At 47.5% G+C, this 25433-nt stretch overlaps 1 protein-coding gene across 2 annotated transcripts in view; it reads right to left on the bottom strand.

Moving 5' to 3' along the window:
* The window catches only part of CDC14A (cell division cycle 14A), a 138770-nt gene extending 113929 nt beyond the window's left edge, over positions 1-24841 (bottom strand). Inside the window, exons 1-3 of one of the 2 annotated variants that reach the window (XM_077277419.1) lie at positions 24587-24841; positions 18432-18522; positions 8424-8499 (exon numbers count right to left, since the gene is read on the bottom strand). In XM_077277419.1, coding sequence (XP_077133534.1) covers positions 8424-8499; positions 18432-18522; positions 24587-24629 — 210 coding nt within the window. In that variant the 5' untranslated portion in view covers positions 24630-24841. The remainder of the gene's footprint in view (positions 1-8423; positions 8500-18431; positions 18523-24586) is intronic. The other variant, XM_077277418.1, reaches the window with a different exon arrangement.
* Positions 24842-25433: the final 592 nt, after the last annotated feature.

Below are 25433 nucleotides of genomic sequence, written 5' to 3'. Positions count from 1 at the left end.
CCACAGTCGGCTTCCCCCAACGATGACAAAGATCCCTGAATACTTCGCTGTTCAGTTCCCACTCTGTAGGGGATACACTTTTCCTGCTCAGGAAATCTGCCAACTGGTTCTTGGATCCCTCCAGATGTACAGCCGAGATTGACCGCACCGACTTCTCTGCCCACTTGAAGATCTGTTCCGCCAGATCTTGTAATGCCAGATGTCTTGGGCCCCCCTGATGTCGAAGGAAGGCTACAGTCGTCGTATTGTCCGAGAAGATTTTTACATGCTTGGTCTTCAGCAAATGTTGTGCCGCCGTTAGGACCTTCCAAACCGCATGCAACTCTCTGTGGTTTGATGACTTCTTGCTGTCCTTTCTTCCCCAACGACCTTGGAAATATCTTCCTAGGACATGACCTCCCCAACCTTCCTGACTTGCGTCTGTCGTGACTGACACACTTGGGGTTTGAAGCCATGACACTCCTACCCGGAGATTTTTGGAGAGAGTCCACCACACCAGAGACCTCTTGATCTGAAAAGAAAGATTCAGTCTTTGATTTAGAGAATTTTGCCTCCTGTTCCAGCTCCTCAGAACTCCCTGCTGAAGCTGTCGGGAATGAAACTGGCTCCATCTCACGCAAGGGATGCAGGCCGTCATCAATCCCAGTATTCTCATCCCGTCTCTGATCGTATTTCGGCCTCGGGAGAAATGATGGACCTTTTTTATTATACCCTTTAGCCTGTCTTCCGGAAGGTAGGACATTCTTGTTTCTGAGTCGAGCATGACTCCTAGGAATTTTATTCTGGATTTCGGTATTAGATCCGATTTCTTCCAATTTATAATCCAACCGAGACTCTCTAGTGTGGAGATGAGGAACTGACAGTTGACCCTGAGCTGGTTTACTGACTCTGCCGCTATCAAAAAGTCGTCTAGATAAGGGATTACCATCACATCCCGATTTCTCAGATATGCGACTACCTCTACCATAAGTTTTGTAAAAACCCTGGGAGCCGACGCCAGGCCGAAGGGGAGACAGCGGAATTGAAAGTGATAGATCTTCCCTTCCATGTTTACCGCAAACCGCAGGAATTTTTGGTGGTTTAGGCAAATGGGAACATGGTAATATGCACTCTTTAGATCTAGAGTGCACATCACCATACCCCTTCCCAACAGAGGAATGGTAGACCGAATTGACTCCATTTTGAATCTTTTGTATACCACCCAGTTGTTTAGATGCTTCAGATTTATTATCGTTCTCGACTCTCCCGATGGTTTTGTTATTGAGAAGAGATTCGAGTAATGGCCTCTGTACTCTTCTTGGGAGGGGACCGGAACAATTGCCGCCATTTTTAGGAGGTCCTGTATATCCGACCACATGGGGGATGATGATTTTAGATGTGTGCTGGACACCAGAAATCTTTCGGGCGGAAGGGAGGAAAATTCGATTTTGTACCCCTGGGACACCACCTGTAACACCCAAGGACTCGTTGTTATTCCCCTCCAACCTTCTAGGAATCCGGCTAGACGACCCCCTACTCTGATGGCGTCATTTCCTATGGTAGCTAGACCTCGGACCTGAGTAACTCGAGTCTTTGGTTTTGGGTCTACTGTCTCCCCCTTTCTGGTAGCTCCATCTACCTTGCTTCCCTTTACCCCTGTAATCCGGTTTCTGATTATAGCGGGGTCTCCGAAAGGGCTGGAATTTTTTAGGCTTTTCTTCGGGAAACCCCTTTTTTACGTCTGAGGCTTTCTCTAATATATCGTCGAGGACCGGTCCGAAGACCCTGCCCCCAGAGAAGGGTATAGAACACAATTTATTTTTGGAGTGCATATCACCCGACCAGTTTTTGAGCCAGATAGCTCTTCGGGCTGCATTAGAGAGAGATTGACCTCTAGCCGCGAATCTAACCGTCTCCGCGGACGCGTCTGCCAAAAAGGCGGTTGCCAATTTTAACAGAGGCAGAGATTTCATGATAGTATCTCTAGGAGTTTTGGCTATTAATTGATCCTGAAGATCATTTAGCCACAGGTCCATGGAGCGAGCCACTGATGTTGCTGCGATATTAGCTCCGATAACCGCCGAAGAACTCTCCCAGGTCCTTTTTAAAAGTCCATCTGCCTTTCTGTCCATGGGCTCTTTTAGATTGGAAGAGTCCTCAAAAGGGATTGAGGTTCTTCTGGACACTTTAGCCAATGGAATGTCTATTTTAGGTATATCGACCCATTCTTTAACTTCATCCGGGTCAAACGGCAAGCGGAGTCGGAAATCTTTAGGGATAGTCAATCTCTTCTCCGCCTCCTCCCATTCATCCAAAATCATGGATCTGATATGGGAATTTACTGGAAACACTTTTGCAGTCTGTGAGCGCAAGCCACCAAACATTTCGTCCTGAACTGAACAAGATGGTTGTGGATCCTCAATCTGCATAGTATGCCGCACAGCCTCCAGCAGTTCTCCTGTGTCTGCCGCAGAGAATAAGTATTTTCTCCCTCTCTGTGGGGGGTCTCTGCTCTCCTCTTCCTCCTCTATATCCGATACAGCAGATAACGAATCTCCTGAAGAGTAATCGACCCTCTGCCTTTTGCTCGGTCTCTCTGAAGGTGAGGCTTGAGGTAGTGCCAGACCTGATACAGAAGCCTGGACCTCCTCTCTTATCATGGCTCTCATATTTGACATAAGAGAAGCCTGCTCCTCTCCTATGATTCTGCAGGTGCACGCTTCACATAGGGGTTTCTGCCAGGTATCTTTCAGTTTGGCTGCGCAAATAGGACATTTTTTGCTTTTGCCAGGCTTCTTTAACGGTTTTTCTGGTAATGAGGCCGCCTATAGAAAAATAACAAAACTCCAGGATAATGCCCCATTTTTTTTTTTTTTTTTTAAATGTCCATAATACCGGTCCCCTGGTCTACTCACTAGCGCCGTGGACTCCTGCCCTTCTCTAGCTGCGTCCTCCATGATGCACCGGAGATCGCTTACTGCACATACCTTATATTTCTGCTCGTCTGTTCATCTGTACAGCGCTCCTGCGCTCACTACCGCTTCCTGTTTTGGAGACGCCGCCCGCCCCCCTCAGCCGCAAACCGGAAGTGACGCGGCCGGAAAGAGGATGGTGCAGCGACGATTTGCTTCCTCATGCCGGCCGCATGGAGACGCCGACGTCCGCAGAGGCAACCGGCAGGATCGCATGCACCAGGGGGCGTGACGGAAGGATCGAGAGCCCCCGGCAGGGGGAAGCGATCCTCATACCAGGAGCAGCGCTACACTGGTAGGCAGAGGGACCCTCGGGCGGGTGTCGGCCAGCGGGTGCCTCATGGAGGGAAGGGTGAGGCAAAGCCCCCCGATCCACAATCGGTTGTAGCTCCTCTCGCCATTCCTATCCATAATGGGACAGGAAAAACACTGAAGGGTGGTAGGGGGAGGGTCCTTTTAACCTCTCGTGTTTCCTGTCCCATCATGGATAAGAAGGACGTCCTCCAGTGTGCTGTCAGGTGGTGACCTGGAAAATGCTTTTACTCACCCGCAGACAGCTGATCTCCTCACCGGCGTCCGTTCCGTATAGATGGTGTGTGCGCGCAGGACCTTCCATGACGTCGCGGTCACGTGAGCGGTCACATGACCGCTCACGACCAATCACAAGACAGTGACGTCATCAGAGGTCCTTCACCGCACACCAGCTACAGGAACCGAAGCGGCAGCATGCAGCTGAGAGGCGGGAAGACATCGAAGGTGAGTATAGGACTATTTTTTATTTTAATTCTTATTTTTTGACCAATTATATGGTGCCCAGTCCGTGGAGGAGAGTCTCCTCTCCTCCACCCTGGGTACCAACCGCACATAATCTGCTTACTTCCCGCATGGTGTGCACAGCCCCGTGCGGGAAGTAAGCAGATCAATGGACTCCTAGGTGTGCGGAATCCCCTGCAATTCCGCATTTTAATGAACATGTTGCTTTTTTTTCCGCGATGCGATTTTTTCGCGGAAAAAAAGGCTACATTTGCACAAAAAATGCGGAATACACTGAAAATAATGGGAGGCATATGTTAGCGTTTTTTTCGCGTTTTTATCACGTTTTTATAGCGAAAAAACGCGAAAAAACTGCGAAAAATACTGAACGTGTGCACATGGCCTTAGTCTAAACATTCATTGCACAATCCTCTGCTATTAAGAAAAATCAGATTACAAGTCACGTCTGCAGCCTTTTGTGGTGTCCCGCTGCACAGCGTCTTCCATAGTAACATTGTTCTGCGGGCATTTGGGATAACATTGTTTGTACACATTGTTTGTACACAGCCTTTCTAACAAGCGAATCAGTAATTCATGATAATTACTAGTGGGGCTCTGTCTTGATTGGGCGGCATTGTAATTATCAGATTAAGATTACACATACAAAAGCCTTAAAGAGAATCTGAAAATAAACTTCTACACCCCCAAACCATTGATATGTCAGTGTAGTCATTTACAAGATAAGCAAGTAGATGTCTTTATAACCCAAAGCCTTGCTCCAGCAGCAAGAAGAAGCGCTTTGAAGTTCTGTATATGTGCGTCTGGAAGTGCACTGGGGCGTGACGGGCTTCCATGTTCTGTATATGTGCGTCTAGAAGAGCACTGGGGTGTGACGGGCTTCCATGTTCTATATATACACACACACACACACATCTAGAAGAGCACTGGGGCGTGACGGGCTTCCATGTTCTGTATATGTGCGTTTAGAAGAGCACTGGGGCGTGACGGGCTTCCATGTTCTGTATATGTGCGTCTAGAAGAGCACTGGGGTGTGACGGGCTTCCATGTTCTATATATACACACACACACACACATCTAGAAGAGCACTGGGGCGTGACGGGCTTCCATGTTCTGTATATGTGCGTCTAGAAGAGCACTGGGGTGTGACGGGCTTCCATGTTCTGTATATATACACACACACACGTCTAGAAGAGCACTGGGTGTGACGGGCTTCCATGTTCTGTATATGTGCGTCTAGAAGAGCACTGGGGCGTGATGGGCTTCCATGTTCTGTATATGTGCGTCTAGAAGAGCACTGGGGCGTGATGGGCTTCCATGTTCTGTATATGTGCGTCTAGAAGAGCACTGGGGCGTGATGGGCTTCCATGTTCTGTATATGTGCGTCTAGAAGAGCACTGGGGCGTGACGGGCTTCCATGTTCTGTATATGTGCGTCTAGAAGAGCACTGGGGCATGACGGGCTTCCATGTTCTGTATATGTGCGTCTAGAAGAGCACTGGGGAGTGACGGGCTTCCATGTTCTGTATATGTGCGTCTGGAAGTGCACTGGGGCGTGACGGGCTTCCATGTTCTGTATATGTGCGTCTAGAAGAGCACTGGGGTGTGACGGGCTTCCATGTTCTGTATATATACACACACACACACGTCTAGAAGAGCACTGGGGCGTGACAGGCTTCCATGTTCTGTATATGTGCGTCTAGAAGAGCACTGGGGCGTGACGGGCTTCCATGTTCTGTATATGTGCGTCTAGAAGAGCACTGGGGCGTGACGGGCTTCCATGTTCTGTATATGTGCGTCTAGAAGAGCACTGGGGCGTGACGGGCTTCCATGTTCTGTATATATACACACACGTCTAGAAGAGCACTGGGGCGTGACGGGCTTCCATGTTCTGTATATGTGCGTCTAGAAGAGCACTGGGGCGTGACGGGCTTCCATGTTCTGTATATATACACACACGTCTAGAAGAGCACTGGGGCGTGACGGGCTTCCATGTTCTGTATATGTGCGTCTAGAAGAGCACTGGGGCGTGACGGGCTTCCATGTTCTGTATATGTGCGTCTAGAAGAGCACTGGGGCGTGACGGGCTTCCATGTTCTGTATATGTGCGTCTAGAAGAGCACTGGTGAAAATAAACAAGTGAGATGGGAATATATTTAGTTTTTATTAAGTTGCCTAATAATTCTGCACAGTAATAGTTACCTGCACAAACAGATAAAAAAAACACTCCAACTTCCAAAAATATTATGCTTTGATATTTATGAGTCTTTTGGGTTGATTGAGAACATAGTTGTTGATCAATGATAAAAATAATCCTCTAAAATACAGCTTGCCTAATAATTCTGCACACAGTGAATGTGTCTGGAAGTGTACTGGGGCGTCACACTGCATGTAAAGCTCCCCACCATCTCCATTCTGATGGTTTCACGGACCCATCGAACTGCATTGACGATTTTGATCCAAGCTTAAAAAATCATGTCACCCAACAAATGATCGTATTGCTCCTTCATCAAATGACCGGCCACTGCAAGATTATTGTGAAACGAGTCTTCTGATGAAAACTCTTTTACAAAAATAATTTAGTATAAATGCAGATTAAATGGGAGTGTTGAGGGAATCCATCAAGACTGGCGGTTTTATACATTGGCCCTAATGAAGAGTCTACTGGAGATGCACAACTCCAAGAATTAGAGGCCTCTCGCAGGCAGTCTGTGCACCAATGTCAAAAGATTTAACATAGTTATCGTGGAACTGCTAAACTTTATTTACTGAAACTAGAATATCCCTTTTTAACCCTTGTCTATAGGCATTGTTAGAGCATGTGGACATCATAAAAAAGAGGGTCCATACTAAGCACCCCCACAAACATGAGCTGTCCATGTATTACTGAAGATGACTCTTACTGAAAAATGTAGACTATGTTCCCCTTCCGCAGTCAGGCCGTGATGTCTCAGGAGACGATCAGATCTTTGCACCAGGTCCCGCTCTGGGCACCAGCGTCAATCTCCTGATCGCCAAGAGGGAAGCATCTTCTGATGCATTAACACAGCAGAGAGCTGAGGAGGACATAGTTTACTTTATAAATAATTAATAATTCGGTAAGTCCATGAAATAGCTTCAGAAGAGCCATGTCAAGGAGAAAGAAGCACCCTGGTGGGTGAGCGGACGGAAAGGGTGCGCATTCAGCAACCTTTACTTGCTGCTCAGGCAAGCTTGTGAAAAGATTGTGCTCAGATTTCACCCAGGACCAGATACAGACTTGTCTTTTGTGCAGAGCTCACGGATCTCGGATTCCTTGCACAATCAGAATGAAGCAAAGGAGGGGCAGATTATACAATGGGGGAAGGGGAGCACTAACACTGGCTCGTTTAATTCTAAGAGAGAGGCCGTCCTAATGCCAGATCATCTCCAGGATACTGCCTGCCGGGCTCATTAATAGGAAAATCCATCCTGTGGAGGAGACAAGCCTCATCAGGTGCACAAAAGGTTAATGTCAGGTCAATGAATGGTGAATGCAGAGCTAGCAAAGCACTGACCTTGCCCCAATCCCAAGGAGCTGTGGTCTGATCTTTCACAGTGTCACAAATATGTCTATAGTACAGTATGTGCATTGGGTTACCACATAGCCCAAAAGGTCAAGAGGGCCTGCACCTCTCCCAATGTCAGCACCTGGAGTCACTATTAAAGAGTAACTAAACTTTGAACAGTTTTTTTTTTTTTTAAAGAGTCTGGGAGCTAAAACCCTTAAACCCCCACCCATCACACAAAAGACCACTGCAAAGTGAGAAGCTCAAAGGCCGGAGCGAGTGCGCAGAGCAGAGTACGAATTCTACAGAAAGCCTATGACTTTCTACTGACCCGGACTCCGCTCTGTGCACGGCTGCCTCTCCAGTTTTGCACTTTTCAGTGGCCTTTTAAGTGATTGTCAAGCAATTAAGGTGTCAGAAAAAAATATATTAAAAAAGTTCAAAGTTTAGCTGCTCTTTAAATGACAATTGTGGAGAAAAATTGTTAGAACTCTGTTTTGCTATTCCTTTTTAATTCCTCCTGGAAATGTATGAATGAGAGGACAACTATGTGTTACTACCCTACTGGACAATAGTGTCAGGGCAGGCGCCCACCACCGTATATTCTCTCATCCAAGACTAGAGTGTGATCAGAGTGTAAGCATAGTGTGATCCGATTCTCTTGGATGAGGACAGGATGAAGGAAAAATTGTCTCCATCTTCTCCATTGCGTCAGTGTGTCGAAATAGGACTGCACTCAGATGTCATTCGAGCGCAGTCCAATGCTTTCCACAGACTCATTGACTTTCATGGCAGAGTGTGATCCAACTATTGGGTCAAACTCAGGCGTGCACATTACCGTAGAATAACATCGGTCTGAGTGCGATCCGATGTTTTGTTGAATCGCATTCGGACCGAAAATACAATTGTCTGCACCTGCCCTGAAAGTGTCTGGGAGTCGGTCCTTTTGACAAAGAAATGGTAACACCCATTTACAAAATGTAATCATACATCGAAAAGAAGAATGACAGAAGAACAGCGAGACTTATGGCGACATACCCTACATAAAAGTCATCCGAAAGGATCGATTGTGACCATAACAAACAATTATTGGCTATTTTGGTTAAACAAAAAAAATCACCTTTTAATGGGTAGAAATGAGAACCAACAATAATCACTTGTGAACATTTCCTCACCTTGAGCTTTTTGTTGAGTTTGCAGCAGTATCTGTAGAGAAGAGCGAGGTTCAAAGGCCCAAAATCTGCATAGAAGCTGAAAGACAAAAGAGACAATAAGTTGGAGACGTTGCCATGATTATCCTTTTAGTAGGACCTGATCTGCAGACTATCGGTGCATTGGGACAATGATGGGTCCAATGGAAAACCACATATTCAATTTCACGGTATAACAAACTGCTGACAAGCTACACATGACAATCTCCGCTTCCCTGGTGAAAAATCAGTTATAGAAAGCGGAAAAACAAATTCCATTTCAGGCCCTTATACACAGACCAATGACCGGCAGAACATCCATAGACGCCCTCTTCCCTGATCATTGCTGCATTACCACCATCATAGTCCTAGAAAGCAGACGATCCACAAGACGCCCCAAGTGCCAAAAATATTGCAAAATAACAATTGTGGTAATGTGTGTCTCATACAGTTGGCACATTAACGATGACTGATGCATATAAAACATAAGACATCGTCGTCCTATATCTTCTATATCAAGTAAAACGACCCTTACTGCCCCCATAGACATTAGATGAGCGTTGACCAATCCGCCAATTTCAGCAGGATCACAATCCAGACTGTCCCCAACTGACGATGAAGGGGACGTTAGGATGGAATTTCAACGGCCGATCCTCTTGTTCTCAGGGAATATGAGCCGCTTTTCTCCTCTCTCCCCATTGAAAACACACAAGCTCATCTATATGTGGACTGCTGACAGTGATCTCAAGTGTACGGCCAACTTTACAATACACGTCTGCTTAATAAGATGACAGCCAAGAAAAGAAAATAATAAGTCGGCCATAGATCTTAGATATTTGCCTGGCAGGAACTCACTGGCCAACAGCTGTTCCTTTTACCCCATCCCCAACATACGGTATGTACCTTTACTGCATGTGTTCTCAATGGGAAGAGGTCACTAAGAAGCTGCCTCATAACGCTTCCTTCAGAGCAATGGATCGGGCATATTAAATTCCTACATGCCTGATCCTTTATTTCCCTGACATCATTGGTCGGGCAAGAGATATGATCCCACCATACAAATCAGACGGTCGTCCTGTCTGACAAAATCAGTGGGTTTGGTTGATGTTATTCAAATTTGTATACCGTAATTTCCTATTTATAGTAATACTAATTTTATTTCTAATTATAATAATCCTTTTCTTGTTGCATACTCTTATGTTTTAATTTCATTGCATGCGGAGGGATACTGGGAGGATATAAGACAGAGAAGGAGGAGTGGGATGGCTGATCAGGAGTTAAGGTACCGTCACACTAAGCGACGCTGCAGCGATACAGACAACGATGCCGATCGCTGCAGCGTCGCTGTTTGGTCGCTGGAGAGCTGTCACACAGACCGCTCTCCAGCGACCAACTATGCCGAGGTCCCTGGGTAACCAGGGTAAACATCGGGTTGCTAAGCGCAGGGCCGCGCTTAGTAACCCGATGTTTACCCTGGTTACCAGTGTAAAATGTAAAAAAACAAACACTACATACTTACATGCGTCCCCCGGCGTCCGCTTCCTGCACTGACTGAGTGCCGGCCCTAACAGCAGAGCGGTGACGTCACCGCTGTGCTGTACTTTTACTTTATGGCCGGTGCTCAGTCAGTGCAGGAAGCGGACGCCGGGGGACGCGAAAGTGAGTATGTAGTGTTTGTTTTTTTACATTTTACACTGGTAAACAGGGTAAACATCGGGTTACTAAGCGCGGCCCTGCGCTTAGTAACCCGATATTTACCCTGGTTACCATTGTAAAACATCGCTGGCATCGTTGCTTTTGCTGTCAAACACAACGATACACGGCGATCTGACGACCAAATAAAGTTCTGAACTTTAATCAACGACCAGCGATATCACAGCAGGATCCTGATCACTGCTGCGTGTCAAACTCAACGATATCGCTAGCCAGGACGCTGCAACATCACGGATCGCTAGCGATATCGTTTAGTGTGACGGTACCTTTAGAGGAAGCGGAGAAGAGGAAATCTGACAAAATCAGAGGTGGAGAGGGCGGAGGACCCATTGTGTGGTGTTCCTAAGCTCCCTTTTGTTACATTATTACTGGCTAACAATGTACCCCCCAGGGCCCCTTATCTTGTCACATCAGGCACAATCACACTCTGCACAGAGAAGATGGGGAAGAGCTTCCCAAATGTCAGTTTAGGAACTGATGGTAATGAGAGCAGCGAGCTCAGTTGTGCTACTCAGGTCGCATCACAGTAAAATGATGATGTCGCACAGTGACACACGTATACAATTACAGAACATAACAAGGGTTATGTGCCGCTCATGTATGTATGATGCAGGTATGAGACACAGACACAGTATACAAGGAACAGGGAGATGTCCATAAAGGATTAAACGAGATTATTAGGACTATACGGAATCAACATGTATCACCGCTTTAAAGTGTAGGTGTGAAAAGGTAACCATCATTTAATAGAATGTTTTATAGATTACAGGGGCTTGGGGGTGTTCGGATCCTGGAATAACAATCAATTGGTCAAAACACAGCTCTGGAGTGCACAGCTGCTCTGCGAAGTGAGTAGTGTCCGGACCCATAGGGCTCATTTCCACATGTGAGACATACGTCCGTGTCTCGCAGGTTAAAGCCCTCTTCTGGCGCCGGCACTTGGAGCGGAGCGTGCGGCCGCACAGCAACACATGGAGCTGCACGCTCCGCTCCCAAGTGCCGGCGCCAGAAGAGGGTTATAACCTGCGAGACATGGACGTATGTCTCACATGTGGAAATGAGCCCTTAGACTTGCACCCCAGGTGTCCAGCATGAGCCGCACACTTCAGAGTGAAGGTTTCATCAATCAGTGGGAGTCTCAATATCCCCATGGATCAGGACCCCATAGCAGCCCCTATAATATATAAATCATATTTTTACATGATAGCTACCCTTTAAGTATATATTTTCTGGGACTCCCCCCGATCATGATACAAGGGGTCCCATGTTTCTCGTTTCTTCTCACTGCAGTGGGTAGTTGGAATAGGGTGGTACTGCGAATGCTCCATTCAGATTCTCTGGGGCTGGAGCACCCTTAGCTTTCCCCAATGCACTTACACATTGGTCTCCTTACTGATAGTTCGGGTCCTTATAAAGGATCCCACCAAATCAGCTTGTAGCCAGTAATCCATCATTTTAAAGGGAGTTTCCAAACCAGGCAGCCACTTTAAAGGTGACTTTCTGGTAAAGTGCATTAATACAAGAACACAATATACATGCCTCCTTTATTAGATTATTTTGAGATGATTCAACTTAAGAACTTGACACCTGTGAGAAAAAAAATCTGCAATACTGCATGGTGTGGACATACGTCAGTGCACACTGCTCACGTACAGGAGTCCCTGGTAGGATACCTTTTATCCCCAGGTCGCACTGTGGAAGAATAACCTCCCACCATATATCAGACACGTCCTAAGAGTCGTAACAGCTGGAAAACTGCAGCCAAGATCCAACTGCTGGAAGGAAGGCTGTTTAATACAGGAGTCGTTAACTAATACTCCTAAATAAAGAGATAAATCAGGTCATGCTTAAAAAAAAAAATCCATCCATGAACCTGCCACGACACAGTAAAAGACAACCTAATTATATGGACGAGGAATGATTCACACCTCTGCTTTTATTGTGTAGGTGGAAACTGTTAAATATTAATGTGTTCCCAGGTGAAACCTCAGCTAAAAGGGTTACATGGGAACAAATTACCATATGCACGATACTGTTTATCTATCCTACTAATGTACAGTGATCACGTTACAGAGCCAAAGGCCTGGACATAGGTGTGTAGTGGGGGATCAGCATCCGTGTTCGTACGAGTCATTTCATCCTTAAAGAGGTTGTCCGGTCTCAGAAGAAAAGTCTGCAGTCAGTGACTGCAGACTACCGAATCACGACAATATGTGTATAGCATACTGTCACGATTCCCCTGCATTTCCCATGCGGGTGGTGGTAACACGAAATCATATATGTGATTTACACAATTGTGGTCACATGCTGACTAGTCTCCTGAGCCTCTCTCATTTGTCTCCTATTGAGAGAAAAAGAGTGAGACTAGTCTGCATGTGACGCAGCTACAGGTCCTTCTCAAAAAATTAGCATATAGTGTTAAATTTCATTATTTACCATAATGTAATGATTACAATTAAACTTTCATATATTATAGATTCATTATCCACCAACTGAAATTTGTCAGGTCTTTTATTGTTTTAATACTGATGATTTTGGCCTACAACTCCTGATAACCCAAAAAACCTGTCTCAAATTAGCATATCAAGAAAAGGTTCTCTAAACGACCTATTACCCTAATCTTCTGAATCAACTAATTAACTCTAAACACATGCAAAAGATACCTGAGGCTTTTAAAAACTCCCTGCCTGGTTCATTACTCAAAACCCCCATCATGGGTAAGACTAGCGACCTGACAGATGTCAAGAAGGCCATCATTGACACCCTCAAGCAAGAGGGTAAGACCCAAAAAGAAACTTCTCAACAAATAGGCTGTTCCCAGAGTGCTGTATCAAGGCACCTCAATGGTAAGTCTGTTGGAAGGAAACAATGTGGCAGAAAACGCTGTACAACGAGAAGAGGTGACCGGACCCTGAGGAAGATTGTGGAGAAGGACCGATTCCAGACCTTGGGGAACCTGAGGAAGCAGTGGACTGAGTCTGGTGTGGAAACATCCAGAGCCACCGTGCACAGGCGTGTGCAGGAAATGGGCTACAGGTGCCGCATTCCCCAGGTAAAGCCACTTTTGAACCATAAACAGCGGCAGAAGCGCCTGACCTGGGCTACAGAGAAGCAGCACTGGACTGTTGCTAAGTGGTCCCAAGTACTTTTTTCTGATGAAAGCAAATTTTGCATGTCATTCGGAAATCAAGGTGCCAGAGTCTGGAGGAAGACTGGGGAGAAGGAAATGCCAAAATGCCTGAAGTCCAGTGTCAAGTACCCACAGTCAGTGATGGTGTGGGGTGCCATGTCAGCTGCTGGTGTTGGTCCACTGTGTTTCATCAAGGGCAGGGTCAATGCAGCTAGCTATCAGGAGATTTTGGAGCACTTCATGCTTCCATCGGCTGAAATGCTTTATGGAGATGAAGATTTCATTTTTCAGCACGACCTGGCACCTGCTCACAGTGCCAAAACCACTGGTAAATGGTTTACTGACCATGGTATTACTGTGCTCAATTGGCCTGCCAACTCTCCTGACCTGAACCCCATAGAGAATCTGTGGGATATTGTGAAGAGAAAGTTGAGAGACGCAAGACCCAACACTCTGGATGAGCTTAAGGCCGCTATTGAAGCATCCTGGGCCTCCATAACATCTCAGCAGTGTCACAGGCTGATTGCCTCCATGCCACGCCGCATTGAAGCAGTCATTTCTGCCAAAGGATTCCCGACCAAGTATTGAGTGCATAACTGAACATTATTATTTGATGGTTTTTTTGTTTGTTATTAAAAAACACTTTTATTTGATTGGACGGGTGAAATATGATAATTTATTGAGACAGGTTTTTTGGGTTATCAGGAGTTGTATGCCAAAATCATCAGTATTAAAACAATAAAAGACCTGACAAATTTCAGTTGGTGGATAATGAATCTATAATATATGAAAGTTTAATTGTAATCATTACATTATGGTAAATAATGAAATTCAACACTATATGCTAATTTTTTGAGAAGGACCTGTATATAAGTCACATACCTGCAGTCAGGTGGCCACCATGTTACATGGAAAACAGGGGAATCGTGCCAGTGTGCACATCACACACTTTCACAGTTCAGCATCCTACAGTCACACTGCATGACTGCAGAGGTCGTCCATTACTTACTTTTCATGACCTGTTCACTTCAATAAGAGACGAGCTGCGGTACCCAAGAACAGCCATTGCACGGTGTACAGAATTGAGGTGTGCCATCTCAATGCACTGATTACATCTAATTATTGACCAATGGGGTTGTATAGTGGTGGACTTCCACCCATCTAATATCTAAGTAGAGGACAACCCCTTTAATTGTCCATGATAGACCATTATATTAGGACTCATTCAGACATCCGTTTTTCATGTACGAGTTCTACCTGTGATTTTCCTGGATATAACTTGTACCTATTACACTCTATGAGGCTGTTCACATATGTTTTTTTTTTAAGCTGGAAAAAGCAATCTGTGCAAAATGGCAGTGACATGTGCGAAATTGTTCAAAATTGGCAATGTAGGTCTATAGGTCCGTGAAAAAAAAAAAAAAAAAAAAAAAAAAAATCGGACTGCTCTCAGATGTCATCAGAGAGCTGTCCATTTTTCATGGCCTGATAGGAAAAGCTGGATCAACTTTTCTGGTTTCATCTGAGAAAAACTGATGAAACTTGGATATAAAACACTGATGAAATGTGGTCCATATTTCTCAGATGTAAAAAAAACAACAGATGTCTGAATGAGGCCTAAGTCACACTTTATATGCTCCTCACAGAATGCCATTTCTACAGTTCCCGCTTAACGGTGGATGGTGTAGACACGGCTTCTGATGCACCATTTTTTATTTTTTTTTTAGGGATCAGCTTTAGTAGATTGCTCTATATGGCACAATCCAAATATCTAGGATGCCGCTAGCAGTCTTGGGCATCAGGCGCCCAATAATCAGTATTAAAGACCAATGAGTGCGGACTCCATTATTTAACCCATTAAATGCTGCATATAAGACTTTCGACAGAGGGAGCGTCTCCTTCTGTCAGATCAATGGACCTTATTTATATTAGCTAAAGCCCTAACAAACGCCCTTTGGTCCGCTATAAGCATATGATCATTCCTTTTTCTCCTATAGCATAAAAAAAAAAAAAATACATTTTTTGAACAGCCGCAATTATAATTACTGGCAGAATAAAGGAATGACCGTTCATTTTTGCATATCCATTTTATTAACAATCAATAACCTATATACCGTATGTGCCCTCCCCCCCAAAACAATATAATAGCAAAAATATGAAATGTAACCCATCCTGCAAAAAAGCAAGCTCCAGTATGTCCGATAGCTATGAAATAAAAAAAGGTTAAGGCCCTCTGGATGCAGCGACCCAAAAATTACATTTTTTTGTTTAAAACTTTTTAGAATGGAGCAAAAGTACTAAATGGTGAAAAAAAACATATACTTATTTGTAGCTATTACGTTATGTTACGGTAATTAAAAATGGAATTGCTGTTTTTCTTCCTTTCCTCTGATAAAATTAATAAAAGTTAATCAACAAGTTAAAAAAAACAAAAAAAACAAACATGCTCTTATATAACTGTCAACTGAAAAATTAAAAAAAGTGATTCCTTTTTAAGAATGAATTTAAAAAAAAAATTAAAAAAAACACGCTTAGATGGGGCTAAGAGAGATTTCTCCTGGCAACATATTATTGTGCCCGTTAATCCGTTCCCATTGTTTTTCCCGTTGCTAGAGTAATTTTGCAGGGTAAACAACAGCGGTAGAACACAAAACTCCCAAATTAAAAATCATGGGGCCCTTTTCAGAAAACTAGGTCAGTGCTGTGAGACAACATGTTCACTAGAGCAGAGATTGTCATACTTTCCCTGAACCATTACGCCGAAATCTTCGCCCAGTTTGATCGCCAAGTCCGCATCCATTTAGCTTAATCCCTGTAAGGAAATGAAATCCCCTGGAGATTTGATCACACGGCACATTCAATAAAAAAAAGATGCCATTTTTCGTTGGAAAAAGTCTACGTTTCCCGGAAGGCACACGACCAGCTGCATCTTTACCGCTTCTCTTAGGGGGAATGCTTTAGGTTTTTTGTGTATTCAGAATAGGTATTTGGCATTTTAATGAGTGAATTTAGCAGCATTGACTTTTGTATTTGGTGGACGTGATGTCTAAAGACCTGAGAAAGGTCCAATTGTTTATAACATTTACACACGTACAATTGTTTTTTGTTTTTTTTTTTGTTTTTTTTTATTATTATTATGTTTATAGTTAATTCTAATTAATCTACCGTATCTAATTATTGATATTAATTTTAATCATATAGCATCATCCTACAACAGACTTTTTACTCTTGACATTCATTTTTATACATTACATGTCCGATTTAGGGTAACAGGGTCAAGGCTTGGACAGCGATGGTTGGTTGAGGGGGTGAGTTCTATATAATACTTATACTTTTTTTATTTATAATTTTACATATAATGTTTTAAATCTGTAACTTGAACATACACATATATATATATATATATATACACACACACACACACACACTTAAATAAATTTTGGCAGCACTACCAAAAAGAACGGGTGCAATAAGACCTGTAAGGCCTGTTTCACACTGACTCACGTAGACACATTAAAATCACTGTGTCTCTGCACATGTCAGCGTGTTTTCACGGACCGTGTGTCCGTTTGAAAAACACGGAGACATGTCAGTGTTCGTGGGAGCGCACGGATCACACGGACCCATTAAAGTCAATGGGTCCGTGTAAAACACGTACCGCACACTGGGTACCCATAGGGGTGGAGCCACATATTCATCACTGTAATGAGCGGCACCACGTGACCGCTCATACAGGACAAGCTGCAGTGCTGAGAGGAAGCATCGAGGGAGCTGGGTGAGTATTTTATTTCCAGCGGGTGCACATGGGGTGGGAGGGGGTTGGTTCCCGGGAACTCTATTTCAACCGCAAAAAAAATAAAAAAAACAATGATTTTTCATTCCTTCTCTCCAGCGAACGCTGCTGGAGAGAAGGGATGAATGGCGGCTTCAGCACCACGCTGGTGGGACAGCGCTTACTGTAGCGCTGTCTCCTGCACGGTCCGTGTGGTACTCAGTCGGCACACGGCTGCCCCACGTGTGCCACACTGATGTGCCACGTGAGCTCACGGACACGGATAACTCCGGTACCGATTTTTCCGGTACCGGAATTATCTGGACGTGTGAGACTGGCCTAAAGGTGATGGCCAAACCTCCAAAATAGAGAATCAGACAAAATGGATAAGCAAAGCCACGGTTTTTCACTTTGATTTTTGGAGTACTGCCTGTTTTTTCCCGATATATATGGCTTCCACCTCTGGTGTCTTGAGAATGAGGGTCCCCTGAGCCCTATCTTGTATCAGTTGTGAATGGAAAGGTGGTTGTACAGGTGCGGATCTCTCCATTCACAGAAAATAGCTGAATAAGTTGGCTCAGATATTCTCAGAACATCCATAGAAGTGAATATAGAAAGATGCAGATAATAGCCAGAGGCACCAAAATGGATGGCAGGGAGGGGAGCAGGTCTTGGTCTCTCTGCTCCTCATCTCCTGTCTGACAAACTGCATGCAGACATAACAGAAAAATGTTTTTTTCAGTTTAGGGCAGGGAGGCTATGGGACTGTGGTAGGTGCAAAGTAAGGTAAGCGAAAGGAAGTTCCTGCTCCTATAGTGCTGGCAGAATGCTGAAGAAGAGGAATCACACACTCAAAACAAGTGGATGGCAAGTTACAGAGCATCGGAAATAAGTAGGTTCCTGGACATATTACAATGATGCAGTATGTGCACTAAAACGTGTTGTTTGGGAAAAGGGCAGCAAGACAACTACCCATTCATCTAACCCAGTGTTTGCCAAACTCCAGTCCTCACGGCCCCCAACGGATCATGATTTCAGGATTTCCAATTATCATCAAGGCAACAGAAATTGCCCGAGGTTCTCTTTTATGTGCACTACTAAGAAAATCCTGAAAACATGATGTGTTGGGGGCCGTGAGGACTGGAATTTGGGGAACACTGACCTACCCCAATACACAGTATCCTGAATGTCTCCATTTATAATGGTCAGGTAAAAATGTAATAGTTTCATTACAAAGCTCATTTTTCAAAATCAATTTTCTGGACAAGATCTAATAAGAAAGGAAATATTAATAAGTTACACAAAGTCCTACAAACCACAGAGAGCAAGAAAAAAATGGAGAGTGCCCATAACCAAGATGGAAACCAGCCATACTTACTTCTCATACACCAGCTCCTCGTCAGTGCAGAAATAGTGAGTGTTTATGGTACTTTTTGGTTTGTTCCTCAAGGTTGCAAAGTACAAGCGATCTACAAAGAAGAACAGAACAATGCTCAATGTTACAGCTGTGGTCGGTAGTGCCGGCTGTCCCGCATGGATCCCCAGCCCATTGTAGTCATCAGCCAGGCGGCAATTACACAGGATTAGTTCTAGAAATGTTGCAAAGGCTCCGTTCACCCAGCCGTCACGATTTCTGCTTATACAGGATGAATAACAGGTATGATGATCGTGTGAAGAACGACATTATATGAATCAGATGTTTCCCTTTATACTGGACAGGACACTACAGAAGCCGGAGCTTCTCTGGTCATGATACAGCTATGGAATAAATAATCTGCTTCCATCACTACGGGTTTTAATCCGATGACGACGGTCTGAATTGGTTCTCTCTGCCCATTATACTGCAGTCCAGCGCAGGAAACGCAGCAGATGATCAGATTTTAGGGATTATCAGATTAAAGCAATTTCTCTGAAATGTAAAAAAAAGCTACGATAAATAACAAATACATAAAAAACTCTTTACGGATCTATTATTTAAAGTAAATCAGATCAGTCCCTTTATGAAGGATATATCTATAGAAGAAAAATGACATCTCTGTGCCATTTTCTACTTTGATCCTTAAACCCCAAAATATTCATATATACGGGCAGCCCTAGGGTGCAGTGGATTATCGAGTCATTAATATTATCAAAGGTTATCAAAGCATTAATATTATTAAATTATTATTACTATAGATAAAATATACATACATATTCCCCTGAGGAAGCGACTTTTAACGCGAAACACGTGTTGGGGAATGTTGTGGCCGCGGTCTAGGCAGGACGGACTACTGAAATGGTTAATTACTCCCTGTATCATTAATATTACTTGCACATGCACAGTGCATAACAAAAGGACCTAGAGACAGGTCAAACTGGATGTGTAATAATTACCTTTATAACTGACTGCTTACATGTAGATTACATAGTCTACGTGTGCATTATTATTATTATTATTATTATTATTATTATTATTATTATATAGATCATCCAGATCGTTCACAGCTGAACTATATTGTAACATCACGGGGACCCGGGGTCATTGTGGTCAGAGACGACAGCGCGGCTACGTTTGTGCAACACTTGAGTGTTCTGTTACTATGGGGACAAAGAATGTATCACCACAAGGACACACAATACAGGAAGTGGACCTGAGGAACAATGCACTTTACATGAAAACCGGTTCTGAAAGTAAACTGTGAACCATATATATAGGCTAACCATATATATATACACACAAAAGCGGTGAGTTTATAGTCTATACCGATTCGATTTAGTTCCACCTCATAATTACACAACAGGAGCTGATTAGATTTCCATTGTGATCTGTGGTCATAAGAAAGAAGTGTGACGCCGTCAATAAGGATCACATCCTCTTCCATCAAGTGATTTACAAAGTGTGAGCCAAAGGGGCTAAAAGAAATCTCTGCAAAGATCTGAGGATTTTCTTTGATTTTCTCAATAATATGCAGGATCTTATTATATTTCTTAGACAATTGGAATAAAAAAAAAAAAAATCAGACAAGAGATCACTTTTAGGAATCTGCCTTAAAATGTGTCTGATGCCAGTGATGGCACACACTTCTCCTGCATGGGATGGCACACATTTCTCGCGTATAGCGTGCAAGCACTGGGCGAGCAGCCTGCAGGGATCCCGGGGGTACTTTGTGAGCAGTGTGCAGGGATCCCCGGGGCACTATGTGAGCAGTGTGCAGGGATCTCCGGGGCACTATGTGAGCAGTGTGCTGGGATCTCCGAGGCACTATGTGAGCAGTGTGCTGGGATCCCCGGGGCACTATGTGAGCAGTGTGCTGGGATCCCCGGGGCACTATGTGAGCAGTGTGCTGGGATCCCCGGGGCACTATGTGAGCAGTGTGCTGGGATCCCCGGGGCACTATGTGAGCAGTGTGCTGGGATCCCCGGGGCACTATGTGAGCAGTGTGCAGGGATCCCTGGGGTACTATGTGAGCAGCCTGGGGGGATCCCCGGGGTATTATGTGAGCAGTGTGCAGGGATCCCCGGGGTACTTTGTGAGCAGCCTGGGGGGATCCCCGGGGTACTATGTGAGCAGTGTGCAGGGATCCCCGGGGCACTATGAGCAGTGTGCAGGGATCCCCGGGGCACTATATGAGCAGTGTGCAGGAATCCCTGGGGTACTATGAGCAGCCTGGGGGGATCCCCGGGGTATTATGTGAGCAGTGTGCAGGGATCCCTGGGGTACTATGTGAGCAGTGGGCACTCAGCAGTCTGCAGGGATCCCCAGGGTACTATGTGAGCAGTGGGCACCCAGCAGTCTGCAGGGATCCCCGGGGTACTATGTGAGCAGTGGGCACCCAGCAGTCTGCAGGGACCCCTGGGGTACTATGTGAGCAGTGGGCACCCAGCAGTCTGCAGTGACCCCTGGGGTATTATGTGAGCAGTGGGCACCCAGCAGCCTGCAGGGATCCCTGGGATACTATGTGAGCAGTGGGTACCCAGCAGCCTGCAGGGATCCCCGGGGTACTATGTGAGCAATGGGCACCCAGCAGTCTGCAGGGATCCCCGGGGTACTATGTGAGCAGTGGGCACCCAGCAGCCTGCAGGGATCCCCGGGGTACTATGTGAGCAATGGACACCCAGCAGTCTGCAGGGATGCCTGGGGTACTATGTGAGCAGTGGGCACCCAGCAGCCTGCAGGGATGCCTGGGGTACTATGTGAGCAGTGGGCACCCAGCAGCCTGCAGGGATGCCTGGGGTACTATGTGAGCAGTGGGCACCCAGCAGTCTGCAGGGATCCCTGGGTTACTATGTGAGCAGTGGGCACTCAGCAGGGGTCCCTGGGTTACTATGTGAGCAGTGGGCACCCAGCAGTCTGCAGGGATTCCTGGGGTACTATGTGAGCAGTGGGCACCTAGCAGGGATCCCTGGGGTACTATGTGAGCAGTGGGCACCCAGCAGTCTACAGGGATCCCTGGGGTACTATGTGAGCAGTGGGCACCCGGCAGGGATCCCTGGGTTACTATGTGAGCAGTGGGCACCCAGCAGTCTGCAGGGATCCCTGGGGTACTATGTGAGCAGTGGGCACCCGGCAGGGATCCCTGGGTTACTATGTGAGCAGTGGGCACCCAGCAGGGATTCCTGGGGTACTATGTGTGCAGTGGGCACCCAGCAGGTATCCTTGGGGTACTATGTGAGCAGTGGGCACCCGGCAGGGATCCCTGGGGTACTATGAGCAGTGGGCACCCGGCAGTCTGCAGGGATCCCTGGGGTACTATGTGAGCAGTGGGCACCCAGCAGGTATCCTTGGGGTACTATGTGAGCAGTGGGCACCCAGCAGTCTGCAGGGATGCCTGGGGTACTATGTGAGCAGTGGGCACCCAGCAGTCTGCAGGGATCCCTGGGTTACTATGTTAGCAGTGGGCACCCAGCAGTCTGCAGGGATCCCTGGGGTACTATGTGAGCAGTGGGCACCCAGCAGTCTGCAGGGATCCCTGGGGTACTATGTGAGCAGTGGGCACCCGGCAGGGATCCCTGGGTTACTATGTGAGCAGTGGGTACCCAGCAGTCTGCAGGGATCCCTGGGGTACTATGTGAGCAGTGGGCACCCGGCAGGGATCCCTGGGTTACTATGTGAGCAGTGGGCACCCAGCAGGGATTCCTGGGGTACTATGTGAGCAGTGGGCACCGAGCAGGTATCCTTGGGGTACTATGTGAGCAGTGGGCACCCAGCAGTCTGCAGAGATGCCTGGGGTACTATGTGAGCAGTGGGCACCCAGCAGTCTGCAGGGATCCCTGGGTTACTATGTGAGCAGTGGGCACCCAGCAGTCTGCAGGGATCCCTGGGTTACTATGTGAGCAGTGGGCACCCAGCAGTCTGCAGGGATCCCTGGGGTACTATGTGAGCAGTGGGCACCCGGCAGGGATCCCTGGGTTACTATGTGAGCAGTGGGCACCCAGCAGGGATTCCTGGGGTACTATGTGAGCAGTGGGCACCCAGCAGGTATCCTTGGGGTACTATGTGAGCAGTGGGCACCCAGCAGGGATCCTTGGGGTACTATGTGAGCAGTGGGCACCCAGCAGGGATCCTTGGGGTACTATGTGAGCAGTGGGCACCCAGCAGGGATCCCTGGGTTACTATGAGAGCAGTGGGCACCCAGCAGGGATCCCTGGGGTACTATGTGAGCAGTGGGCACCCAGCAGGTATCCTTGGGGTACTATGTGAGCAGTGGGCACCCAGCAGTCTGCAGGGATCCCTGGGGTACTATGTGAGCAGTGGGCACCCAGCAGGGATCCCTGGGGTACTATGTGAGCAGTGGGCACCCAGCAGTCTGCAGGGATTCCTGGGGTACTATGTGAGCAGTGGGCACCCAGCAGTCTACAGGGATCCCTGGGGTACTATGTGAGCAGTGGGCACCCGGCAGGGATCCCTGGGTTACTATGTGAGCAGTGGGCACCCAGCAGGTATCCTTGGGGTACTATGTGAGCAGTGGGCACCCAGCAGTCTGCAGGGATCCCTGGGGTACTATGTGAGCAGTGGGCACCCGGCAGGGATCCCTGGGTTACTATGTGAGCAGTGGGCACCCAGCAGGTATCCTTGGGGTACTATGTGAGCAGTGGGCACCCGGCAGGGATCCCTGGGGTACTATGTGAGCAGTGGGCACCCGGCAGTCTGCAGGGATCCCTGGGGTACTATGTGAGCAGTGGGCACCCAGCAGGTATCCTTGGGGTACTATGTGAGCAGTGGGCACCCAGCAGTCTGCAGGGATGCCTGGGGTACTATGTGAGCAGTGGGCACCCAGCAGTCTGCAGGGATCCCTGGGGTACTATGTGAGCAGTGGGCACCCAGCAGTCTGCAGGGATGCCTGGGGTACTATGTGAGCAGTGGGCACCCAGCAGGTATCCTTGGGGTACTATGTGAGCAGTGGGCACCCAGCAGTCTGCAGGGATGCCTGGGGTACTATGTGAGCAGTGGGCACCCAGCAGTCTGCAGGGATCCCTGGGGTACTATGTGAGCAGTGGGCACCCAGCAGGGATCCCTGGGGTACTATGTGAGCAGTGGGCACCCAGCAGGTATCCTTGGGGTACTATGTGAGCAGTGGGCACCCAGCAGGGATCCTTGGGGTACTATGTGAGCAGTGGGCACCCAGCAGGTATCCTTGGGGTACTATGTGAGCAGTGGGCACCCAGCAGTCTGCAGGGATCCCTGGGGTACTATGTGAGCAGTGGGCACCCGGCAGGGATCCCTGGGTTACTATGTGAGCAGTGGGCACCCAGCAGGGATTCCTGGGGTACTATGTGTGCAGTGGGCACCCAGCAGGTATCCTTGGGGTACTATGTGAGCAGTGGGCACCCGGCAGGGATCCCTGGGGTACTATGTGAGCAGTGGGCACCCGGCAGTCTGCAGGGATCCCTGGGGTACTATGTGAGCAGTGGGCACCCAGCAGGTATCCTTGGGGTACTATGTGAGCAGTGGGCACCCAGCAGTCTGCAGGGATGCCTGGGGTACTATGTGAGCAGTGGGCACCCAGCAGTCTGCAGGGATCCCTGGGGTACTATGTGAGCAGTGGGCACCCAGCAGTCTGCAGGGATGCCTGGGGTACTATGTGAGCAGTGGGCACCCAGCAGGTATCCTTGGGGTACTATGTGAGCAGTGGGCACCCAGCAGTCTGCAGGGATGCCTGGGGTACTATGTGAGCAGTGGGCACCCAGCAGGTATCCTTGGGGTACTATGTGAGCAGTGGGCACCCAGCAGGGATCCTTGGGGTACTATGTGAGCAGTGGGCACCAAGCAGGGATCCTTGGGGTACTATGTGAGCAGTGGGCACCAAGCAGGGATCCTTGGGGTACTATGTGAGCAGTGGGCACCCAGCAGGGATCCCTGGGTACTATGTGAGCAGTGGGCACCCAGCAGGTATCCTTGGGGTACTATGTGAGCAGTGGGCACCCAGCAGTCTGCAGGGATCCCTGGGTACTATGTGAGCAGTGGGCACCCAGCAGCACAACACTGGTGATGGGTGAGACATAGGGCAGCACAGGACATGCTCCACACCCTGCGGTCAGGGCACAGGCTCTTACCCTTGATAATCTCCGCTGCGCTGATCAGCTCCTGGTTCTCCATCCCCAGGTCACAGGGAGAGCGCCGCTTCCTCTGGCATTGCCCCCGGATAATCCTCCTGTCCCGTTACGCTATCACATCACGCTCCCGCCCGGCCTCTTCCCGCCGCCGCCGCCTCAGCACTTCTTCCCGTCTTGCCCCCGTTGTGTCAGCCTCTCCCCCAGCCCCCTATACTCTGTGTGTCCGCTCTCTTAAAGTCGCATGTCTTGGTAACCGCCAGCCAATCTGCGGCCAGCCTCCGTTACTAGGGCTTTGTGTCTCCCGGCCAATCAGGGTGGAGTAAGGAGCGCTGAGGTTTTAACTGTTGCCGTGCCATAGGCAGCAGTGCTGCAGCGCGGTGTGTAGTGACAGGACAAGTGGTCATGGCAAACTCTAGTATGCAGCTCCAGGGCCACAGGGGACCTCTCCTAGGGCCACTTGGCCCCTGATAACACAGTGACTGTACGCATGTTTTGTGTGGCCACTTTTTGTGTGGTAAAATAAATATGAGTGAAATGATTACATTGGGGACTGTAACCGGTGCGCGGTCACCACAGTCACATTCTGTGGCGGAGAGTGGTCCTGAAAGAGACCGGGTACATGGCCGCCACTGGAGCAGTACAGGAGGGGCTGACGGCCATATGGGCGACCAGTGACACCGGCCCAAGACGCAGCGGGGCCACTGCCACATCCAAAGCGGCAACCAGCTTCTCCCACAGACACCTGACTGGATTGGAAAGGGCCCTATACTGTGCTTGCTCAGGGGCCCACTACTGTGTCCACCACTGGTCAAGAGCCATCCTGTGCGCTGTCACCAGGCTTGGACTG

Source organism: Ranitomeya variabilis, chromosome 8 (genome assembly GCF_051348905.1).
Source record: "Ranitomeya variabilis isolate aRanVar5 chromosome 8, aRanVar5.hap1, whole genome shotgun sequence".
Lineage (NCBI taxonomy): Eukaryota > Metazoa > Chordata > Amphibia > Anura > Dendrobatidae > Ranitomeya > Ranitomeya variabilis.
This window is presented reverse-complemented; position numbering and strand designations above follow the sequence as displayed.